Source organism: Mastomys coucha, unplaced genomic scaffold (genome assembly GCF_008632895.1).
Source record: "Mastomys coucha isolate ucsf_1 unplaced genomic scaffold, UCSF_Mcou_1 pScaffold22, whole genome shotgun sequence".
NCBI classification, from domain to species: Eukaryota; Metazoa; Chordata; class Mammalia; order Rodentia; family Muridae; genus Mastomys; species Mastomys coucha.
Genome location: NW_022196905.1, coordinates 84,789,273 through 84,799,245, shown reverse-complemented (window position 1 = coordinate 84,799,245; position 9,973 = coordinate 84,789,273). Strand labels below are relative to the sequence as shown.

Genomic DNA, 9,973 nt, shown 5'->3' with positions numbered 1-9,973 from the left:
AAAAAAAAAAAAAAGAAAAGAAAGAAAGAAAGGGAGAAAGAAAGGGAGAAAGAAAGAAAGAAAAACAGGAAGGAAGGAAGGAAGGAAGGAAGAAAAAGAAAGAAAGAAAGAAAGAAAGAGAGAAAGAGAGAAAGAGAGAAAGAGAGAGAGAGAGAGAGAGAAAGAAAAAGGAAGGCTGCCCTGAGCTGGTAAAAAGCCTTCACTGGGGTAGGGTACAATCTCCTCTCTCCTTATAACAGGTACCCCAGGGCTTCCTGGGCATCAGCAGAGAATTGTTTTAAGGCCCCCAGGAGACATTCCCTCAAGCCCAGACAGATCACCTCAGTAGGCAGAGCTTCTTTAAGTAGTGGGCAGAGAGCCAGGGGGTGCAGAGACGAGTTAGCTTCCACTTCCTCCAGGAATGCCTTCTCAGCTTTTGAATGCTTAGACAACAGCGTTGCCCCCTTGGGCAGTCTGCCCAGCCTCTTTTTGGGGTTAGCATTGGGGGTTCCGTGATGAATAACAGGTAGAAAGGCATCCTTGGAGCCCTGGTGTGCGGGGCAGTCTTTCCTGAAGTCATCCTCTTTCACAAACACCCAGTGCCGGCTGTTCAAGAAGCCCCTGAATGTCAGCCTGTTATGCTTTGTGAAACGCTTGGAAGGCTGGTTCTCGAGGTACCTAGGAGACAACAGGTCAGGTGATGAGCATCCCGGGACTTGGGTGGGAGGAGGGTGGGAGGAGGCGGGCCTCCACCTACTGTGGGGTGGGCGGAGCAGAAGAGGCTGAGTTATGCATGCTCTGCAAACCCCTGCTCCTGCTTTCTGCTGTCTTTCTGCTTTCTTCCTTGCCCCTTACAAATGGCTCCCATCTCCTGCTTAAGTAAAACCTCTGTTCTGCATGAGAACTGTGTCTTTTGCCTGTAAGCATTTTTGAAGCATGGAGTCACCCCTCTGTAAAGACGTAATCAAAATGCATGTGATGCTTTTTTTTTTTACTGACTACTGTTTCAAAGTCTCACCTGTGCTGTCCATGTCACTGTATTTTAAAGGGCCATCCATGTGAATCTAAGCATTTGTCATTCCAACTGCTTCTGCCACATTAGAAAAAAAAATCTATTCTGTAGCCAGTGACTTTGTGGGTTCTTCTTTCTTCCACTCTTCTCCATCTTTTCAACTTCCTAACACAAGATAGGAGAGGAAAAAAGGAGAGATGGGAAATGGGGCACCATTATCCTTAGTCTACTTCCTGCCGATTAAGGGCATCAAGTTCCTTGGGGCAAGTTTGAACTTCACCATTAGGATATCTAATAATTATTTCTTCTTCTTCTTCTTCTTCTTCTTCTTCTTCTTCTTCTTCTTCTTCTTCTTCTTCTTCTTCTTCTTCTTCTTCTCCTTCTCCTTCCTTCTCCTCTTCCTTCATTCTCCTCCTTTTCCTTCTGTCCTTCCTTCCTTCCCTCTTCCTTCTCCTCCTTTTCCAACTACTACTTAACAAACCACGACCAACAACAACCAACAACCCAACAACCCTCTCATTTATATACCCTCTAAAAAATACCCAGAATTCCAAATGTCACACAATCGCAGAAACTATCTGCAGCTGGGAAAATCACACTTCTGCTAGAGGACGAGGCAAATCAGTCAGTTACTGAAAGCAGCCCCATATCCCACATACATGATGAAAACAAAAACACATTCTTATGTCTATGTTTTCTAAAGAAACCAAAATAACAAAATTGTCACTAAACCATTCGGTTTGTGAAGGATAGTTAGCTTGCTTAGAGACTAAAAGTCAGTACAATAGGAAGAACTGGGGTCCCAGTAACAATGTAGCTCCTGTGATGATAAACTTCACTGTCAACTTGACCAGACTTGGAATCGCTTAGGAGACACTCCTGGGTATGCCTATAAGGACATTTCTTGAGAGGGTTAGCTGAGGAGGGGAGAGCAACCCTGAATGTGGGCAGCACCATGCCATCAGCTGGAGTCCTGGACTGAGGAGACAAAGGACCGGTGTTCCCCACTCTGTGTGAGGAGTCGCAGCTACTGGGCCTCCCACCATGAATTCAGCCCTGCCTTGCCCACATGATAGACAGACACTGCATTCTTAAACTCTGTGTGGCCCTCTACTTTCTCCCTGGAGGCTGGCCACCAGTCTCAGGGGACCTTTAAGAGAGCAAAGGTAGAGAACAGGGTTCAGCAGAGACTGCTGCACTGAGACAAATCTACTTTATTGTTTCAGGAATTGGGTAGTTTTTTTTTTAGATGTATTTATTATTGTAGATAAGTACACTGTAACTGTCTTCAGACACACCAGAGAGTTTCAGATTTCATTGTGGGTGGTTGTGAGCCACCATGTGGTTGCTGGGATTTGAACTCAGGACCTTTGGAAGAGCAGTCAGTGCTCTTAACCACTGAGCCATCTCAGCAGCCCAGGGATTGGGTATTTAAGGTCCTTTTAGGAGTACATGTGGAAAGGCTAGTTTGCCATGGCATCAAGGACACAGGAAGGGCTGATTGGTTATAACACAGCATCTAATTATCCAGCAGGTCACAAGCCAGAATGGGACCGCTGTGCTGAGCTGTGCAGCCTTGCAGAGAGCTCTGAACAAGGTCACTTTTCAGACAAGGCCAGCCACCTGTGTTCAAGGACACTCTCCTGACAAAGACAGGCAAAGATGGTGAAGCCTCACTAAGAAAGGAAGTTCTCTCTTCTCCAATGAGCTTAGAAAGCAATCTGGTCATGAGAGACTGCTACCTTAAAATAGCAGGGAATTCGCCAACTCCCTGAGCCTAAATAAATCCTTCCCCTATGTATGGGGTATGGTATCTTGTCATGGAGATAAGAAGGGGAGCAAATACAGGCCCTGTGTAGTTCAATGAAAGCCCTGTTAGATAACTGCAATGGCTTGGTTTCCTCTTCTTGACTCAGAAGGAAGGCTGTGAAATTATAGTCCATGGCTACATCAAATCCACACATGTCATTATCTCTGTGTGTCTTTTTGTGTGTTTGTGTATGTGAAACAAGTTCTCACACCATGTAGTCTCCCATCGCCCTGAACTCAAGAATTCTCCATGCTACCGCCTCAGCCTCCCACACAGCCAGCCTTCTTTAAAAAAAAAATCACTTTTTTAAAAAAGATTTATTTATTTTTCTAAATAAGAACACTGTAGCTGTCTTCAGACTCACTAGAAGAGACTGTCAGATCTCATTACAGGTGGTTGTGAGCCACCATGTGGTTGCTGGGAATTGAACTCAGGACCATTGGAAGAGCAGTCGGTGCTCTTACACACTGAGCCATTTCACCAGCCCCACCAGCCTCCTTTATGTTTTAATAAGAATCGTGGGCTGGAGAGATGGCTCAGCAGTTAAGAGTATTAACTGCTCTCCCAGAGGTCCTGAGTTGAATTCCCAGCAACCGCATGGTGGCTCACAACCATCTGTAGTAGGATCTGATGTCCTCTTCTGGTGTGTCTGAAGACAGCGATGTACTCAGATTAAATAAATAAATAAATAAATAAATAAATCTTTAAAAAAAAGAATCATAAGTGCAAGGCTTGTCAGATGGCTCAGTGGGCAAAGGAGCCTGATGCCAAACCTAATCCCAGACCCACATGGTGGAAGGAGAGACCTGACTCCCAGAAGTTGTTCTCTGATCTCCACACACACTTGATGGCCTATGCACGCACACACACACACACACACACACACACACACACACAGGCACACATGCACATATGAATGCACAAACACACACATATATAAGTATATGCATGTAGACATGCACACATGTGTACACACATGAACACACACACACATGAGCACATACACAAATAGATAAATTTTTCCTTTTTATTTATTTATTTATTATATGCAAGTACACCATAGCTCTTGTAAGACACTCCAGGAGAGGGCGTCAGATCTCACTAAGGATGGTTGTGAGCCACCATGTGATTGCTGGGATTTGAACTCAGGTCCTTCGGAAGAGCAGTCAGTGCTCTTAACCACTGAGTCATCTCTCCAGCCCGGTAAATTTTTCTTTAAGAGTCGTAATAGCTAACACAAATGGAGAACTCCCTACAAAAAAAAAAAGGAAGCTGCTTTAAGTGCTTTCATACATCAGCCTATATAAATCTTATAACAACTCCACACAGCCAGTACTAGTATTATTCCTATTTATAGCTAAAGTGGGGCACAAAGAAGTAAAAAAACAAAACACTTGTCAAAAGTTGCACAGGTATAACTCACTCTAGGGACTTCAGTGCCTCTGGCCTCCATGGGCACATGTACTCAAGTGCACATGTGCGTGCAAGCACACACACACACACACACACACACACACACACACACACACACACACGGCGGGGGGTGGGGATTAAGAACAATAGAGGTAGAGACAGGAGGATTTCTGAGTTCGAGGCCACTCAGAGTGAGTTCCAGGACCGCCAGGGCTATACAGAGAAACCCTGTCTCGAAAAAACAAACAAACAAACAAACAAACAAACAATTCTAAAAATAGCTCCATGGCTAAGAGATAATGGAAGTGGGATTTTTCATGCAGTTCAAAGCGCTAGTGAGCAGTGCTTCCCTGCACACTGGAGATGACACATTTGTATAATCTCTCCCCCCACACCCCGCCCTGAGTTATCTGAACTCTCAGATCCTCTTGAACAATCAGTAGGCTTTCTAAGTTCTAGATTGCTAGATGAATGTTTTTATGGGGCCATGGTTGGTCTACCTTAGGTGAGCCATAGACTCTCCTCCATTTCCCCTCCCCTCCCTTTTTGACTTGCACACAGCCTGTGTCTCTGCTTCCTTCCCCACCAGGCCCCCACTTGCAGAGAGCAGTCAGGCCATGGAGGTAAGATGGATGGGACAGATGGCACATGGGAAGGAAGATGACACCAGATCTAAAATAATCAGGCATCACTAAGGCCAAAGCCAGTCCTTCAGATCTAATGGCCCTAACTAATGGCTGCCTGCCTCAGGAATTTTGAGAGCTAGTGTCTTCCCCTGAAGCCTTTTCTCTGCCTGTAGTCCCTGTCATCCATGATGACCCTTTATACTAAGCCCAATCTTTGCTATAATCATCATCAAACATTTTAAAGAGATTCTAGCCTAGTCCTCAGTGGATTCCAGTGAACCCTAGAACCTCTTGGCCATATGTAAATGGGTGTGTGTTCTCAAGGAACTTAACTTCACTGTGTTATGAAAATCTAGAGGAAAGGACAAAACAAAAATAAAAAGTTATGGAAAGCTTCTCTCTACCGTTACTAAATCACTCTCCAAGCGACTGAAGGCACAGGCACGGCAAGCCACATCTCATCTTGGAATTAATGACCAATGCTCTACCTATTAGCAAGGACCCTTCTCATTATTAACTATGCTCATGACATTCATATTCTTTATATTTATAACTAACCTAAACACCCAAGGGTTGGGGGTTGGTCTGGTGCTGCTATGGATTCAAATGCTAAGTTCTGTACCCCAAGATTTGGTTGCCTCAAGATGAGTGAATTCCCAAGTACAACAGCTTTTGTTGAGCAAACCTTGATCCACAGTTTAAAAACCATTGATTAAATAAACATGGCTACAGGAGTTACTGGGGGGAATAGGGTAGGTGGATCTTCAGTTGCCTGGCTGGGGGTTGCAGGTAGGGACCAGGAGTCTCCTGGAGGAGAAAGGAGAGAAGAGGCAGAAGACTGAGAAGGTAGAAGGTCTCCAGAAGACGTGCTGAACCAGCAGCATGTACCTGAGTGAAATGTACCCTCATCCTCCCAGGACAGACTGCTGAAGCAGAAATAACCCAGCAAGACCCAAACAGCAAGGGTTTGGGGAGCACGGGTGGGGAAGTAGCCTGTCTAGCATTAGAGAATTAAATCAAGGGTAACCCCTCGGTAATTGCACAGAGCGGAATAATGAATCCCTAAGACCCTGGCTCAACTAAAGGGCTAGCCAGGTCATATTAATAATTAATAATTCACTAAAAAACACTTTACACCCAAGACCTTCCTAAAAACAGAGAGGATAACAGATGTTTTTGTTTAAATACAGCCATACATCTCAAATGGGAACTGAGACTCAGAATTCTGAAACTGGCAGAAAAGATTCAGTCTACCTCACTCTCTCTTAGTTCTGAGGGGTTAGGGATGTAGAGGGAGGGCTTGCCTTCATCCTATTCTGTTCATCCTTGAATGCTTAACTCTGTATTTTCTCTTCTTTTCCTTTCTTTCCTTTCCTTCTTTTCCTTTCCTTTTCTTTCTTTCTTTCTTTCTTTCTTTCTTTCTTTCTTTCTTTCTTTCTTTCTTTTTTTTTTTTTGAGACAGGGTTTCTCTGCATAAGCCCTGGCTGTCCTGGAACTCAGTCTGTAGACTAGGCTGGCCTCGAACTCAGAAATCCGCCTGCCTCTGCCTCCCAAGTACTAGGATTAAAGGTGTGCATCGCCACTGCCCGGCAACTCTTTATTTTCTTATTTATTTATTTGTTTGTTTATTTTTAGATAGATTCAGCCTCATATAGCCCGTTACTCTCAAGCCAGCCTTGCAGAAGAGAACCTTAGACTACCTTCCACTTCTGAGCCTCTTGCCTCCACCTCTTGAGCACTACAACTATAAACATGCACCATCATGTCTATAGGGTGCTGGGGATTGAGCCCAAAGCTGCATACTAGGTAAGCATTCTGCAAACCGATCTATACCCCCATCCTCAACCCTCCACATTTCCTTAAGCCCATGAATAATCTTGTCTGAATAATAACATAAAACTAAAAGCATTTCCCCTAAACGTCTACTATTTCTCACAGACAACAGTATATAATTAATGTCTTGATATTTACCCTAGAGAAATGAAAACATATGTTCTTGCAAAAACATGTACATAAAGTTTTGTGGCAACTTTGTATGTAATAGTCAAAAACTGAAAATAGCCTGGATATCTTCAAGCAAATAAAGAAAGAAACTGTAATATATACATATCACAGAACACACTCCTTAGCAACACACCACAGAACATACTCCTTAGCAACAAAATGAACAAATGATGGGCATGCACATCTTGCATGGATCTCACAAGCTTTATGGGTGAAAGGAGCAAATGTCAAAGTATGACCTCTGCTATTCTAGTTTGCTTGAATTGTTTATTTTTATTCTTATTTGTGTATTTACCACATTCCCTGGATCTGGAGTTACAGGCACTTGTGAACTGCCTATCACAGGTTCTGAGAACCCAACTCCAGTCCTCTGGAGAAGCATTGAGCTCTCTTAATAGCTGAGCCATCTCACTAGCCCTAGCTAATCTTCTTAAAATGCTTAAAATTACAGAACTGGAGAAGAGATTTGTGGCTGTTGGGGGAAGAAAGGCTTACAATGTAGGTCCCACAAAGCAGTTCCTGTGTAGATCGTTTGGAGTGAAATGCCCCCAAGGGTTTTTGTGTTTAAACACTGGTCATTTTGAAGTTATAAATCTTTTAGAATGTGAGGCCTTGATAACCTGTGGGATAATGGTCTGGCCCTGCTTCCCATTCATTTGTGCTGCCAGTCTCCTAAGATATGAGCAAACCATGCCAAAAGCTCTCATCTCTGTGGGTGGAGCTGCTTGGGAGGCCTACCTTCCCCACCGGCATGGACCAATACCTCCCAAAATTAGGAGCCAGAACCAGTACCTGTTTCTTGACAATATTCTTCCACAGGAATGAGAAAGGAACCTGATACTGTGGTCATAAAGCTGCTGGTGTCTAGAAATACTTACGAACTGATGAAATGCAGAGGTCTTATTAAACCGCTACATTGTCCCAAAGTTGCTGTCCTGGTTTGGTGGTGGGCTACAGATGTGTAAGATAGTGCCATTGGAAGCAGCTCCAGAAGGCTACATGGGATCTTGGACATTGGCACACCCTTCTGAGTCTGCAATTATTTCAAAGCAACTCCGTTTCAAGTGGGGAGGCCTTTGCAAAGATGTCCAAAGTGTTCACAATTGCTCAGGTGCGTCAAGAGTGCACTGAGTTCTGTGTATTGCTAGCCCCACAGGTCCTTGTAAACCTACAAAGTTGACTCATTGACTTGATCTCATTTCACAGTAAAAAAACAAGAGCGTAGGAAGCAGGGTATAGTGCTAGACCTCTAATCCTTGGGCTCTGGAGGCTGAGGCAGGAGGACCACCAGCTTCAGCCTAGCCTAAGCTACCTACTGAGCCTTTCTGATTCTAGAAGCATCTCTTCACCAGCTAAAACACACATTCGAGAATTCAGCAAAGGGAAACTAAAAGCCTTTCTTTCCTGCCCCACTAACCCTTCAAAGTAGCAGCCTGCCTTCTCAGGAGGCTAGCTCCTGCTAAGGGGTCTGCTTGACCAGAGCTTCCAACTAGAGGGCTAAAGACTCTAGGTGTCATAGATGCCATAACCTGAACACAGGAAGCTAGGGGTCCCAGAGCATGTGATGGAAGAGCTGGCTACTCCAGGAAGAGTGTGTCTGTGTCGAAGGCAGGCACTCAGAGTCCCAGGCTAAGACAACCTCTCCAGTGGCCATTATTTGGCTGGGGACTTTACCTCCCCTGGGGGGTTGTGGCAAAAACCAAACAAACTGAAAAGGCTGTGTCGCCCCAGACTGGTCCTTTTACTCTATTACAATAGTGAGGGGACAGGAGACAAAGGAGACAGGAGACTAAGAGAAAGACAACTAGCAGGAGCTATACCTCCGCCCCAGCCCGGGGATCAGGGTTTCCTGCTAGCAGCTGCAAGAGCGCTCTGCTTACCACCCGCAGTCCGGGCGCTCCCTCTGCAGTCTCCGAGCCACAGTCGTGGGCTGGAGTCGCTGCCCACGCTCCGCCATGGCACTGCCCGCTGCAGGACCACTGCTGGGTCTTGGGTGGCCAGTTCCCCGACGGCTTCCCAAGTTGCTAGGTGACCAACACAGCCCTGCGCTGCCCCGACCTGCCCAATTTGGCCCCTCAGCAACCGAGGCAGCAACCGAGGCGCCTAGCAATACCCCAACACTACCCAGGCTAGGCTGATTTTCTACTGCTGGGGGTATGAAACTGGCCTGGGAGAGAAGGATCCAGGCTTCGATTTAGTCAGATTTTATCCTGGTGGAAAAGTACTGGAAAAAGTATCCGAGAAATGTACTGGGGACTGAAAGGATTTTTGTTGTTGTTGTTCGTTTTTTAAACAAATGTTTACTACAGAGAAGCAACCAAGCAGGAACGAGCAAGCGGGGTGGAGGGAGGAGGAGGGGACTAGGGAGCAAGGATGACTGGAGCAGGAGCTAGCAGGAAAAGGATTTGGCACTTCCACTAGCCAGCCAGTGTCCCTTTCAGCTCTTATGTTGTTAAATTCGTCTACTTCAACCCACTTTGGGGCACCTGTTGCTACTATCCTGCTAGCCTGGAGGTTAAGGTCTCACGGAAACATCAGTTACTGGAGAATGGGTTTCTGTTTGATGTTTGGCTTGCTACTTCAGAAAGTCCTGCTTTTCATGCAAATTATTCCTTCCAGAAGTTGCCCACTGAAGCCTCTTTTGTAGGTTAACTGCACACTAAAATTAGCTAGGAATACACAAATTCTCCCTTAATGAACACTTCCTAAGACCCAGATTAAGGGAAAAGGTCACTCTAGAAGGGTTACCAGAAATGCTGACAACAAAAAGCTAGACACAAGTCACTTTAAACCACACACATAAGCACTGACCATTTATACTTTTTTTCAGAGCCACTGACTGGCTATTCTTAATTATTTTAATTAATGTGTCTGTGTTTGTCTGTGCCCATATGTATTATTCCCGTGGAGGTTAGAAGAGGGGACCAGATCCCCTAGAACTTGAATTATGTGTGATTTTGAGCAGCCTGACATGGGTGCTTGGAACTGAACTGTTCTTCACAACAGCAAGGGCTTGCTTAACTTCTAAGAGGTTGACTCTTCCTTTGGTCTTTCTACCATGAGTTAAAGCAACATGTGAACCTCAGCCGCTACCTACTGTTAAGCTCTGTGGCCTCTAGAACCATGTAC

General features: G+C 45.1%; 1 protein-coding gene across 1 annotated transcript in view; it reads right to left on the bottom strand.

The window, feature by feature from the left end:
• Positions 1-8,847, bottom strand: part of Fam47e (family with sequence similarity 47 member E) — a 42,312-nt gene extending 33,465 nt beyond the window's left edge. The window contains exons 1-2 of the mRNA XM_031342110.1: positions 8,725-8,847; positions 321-657 (exon numbers count right to left, since the gene is read on the bottom strand). Of these exons, the coding sequence (XP_031197970.1) occupies positions 321-657; positions 8,725-8,801 (414 nt within the window). The 5' untranslated portion in view covers positions 8,802-8,847. The remainder of the gene's footprint in view (positions 1-320; positions 658-8,724) is intronic.
• Positions 8,848-9,973: the final 1,126 nt, after the last annotated feature.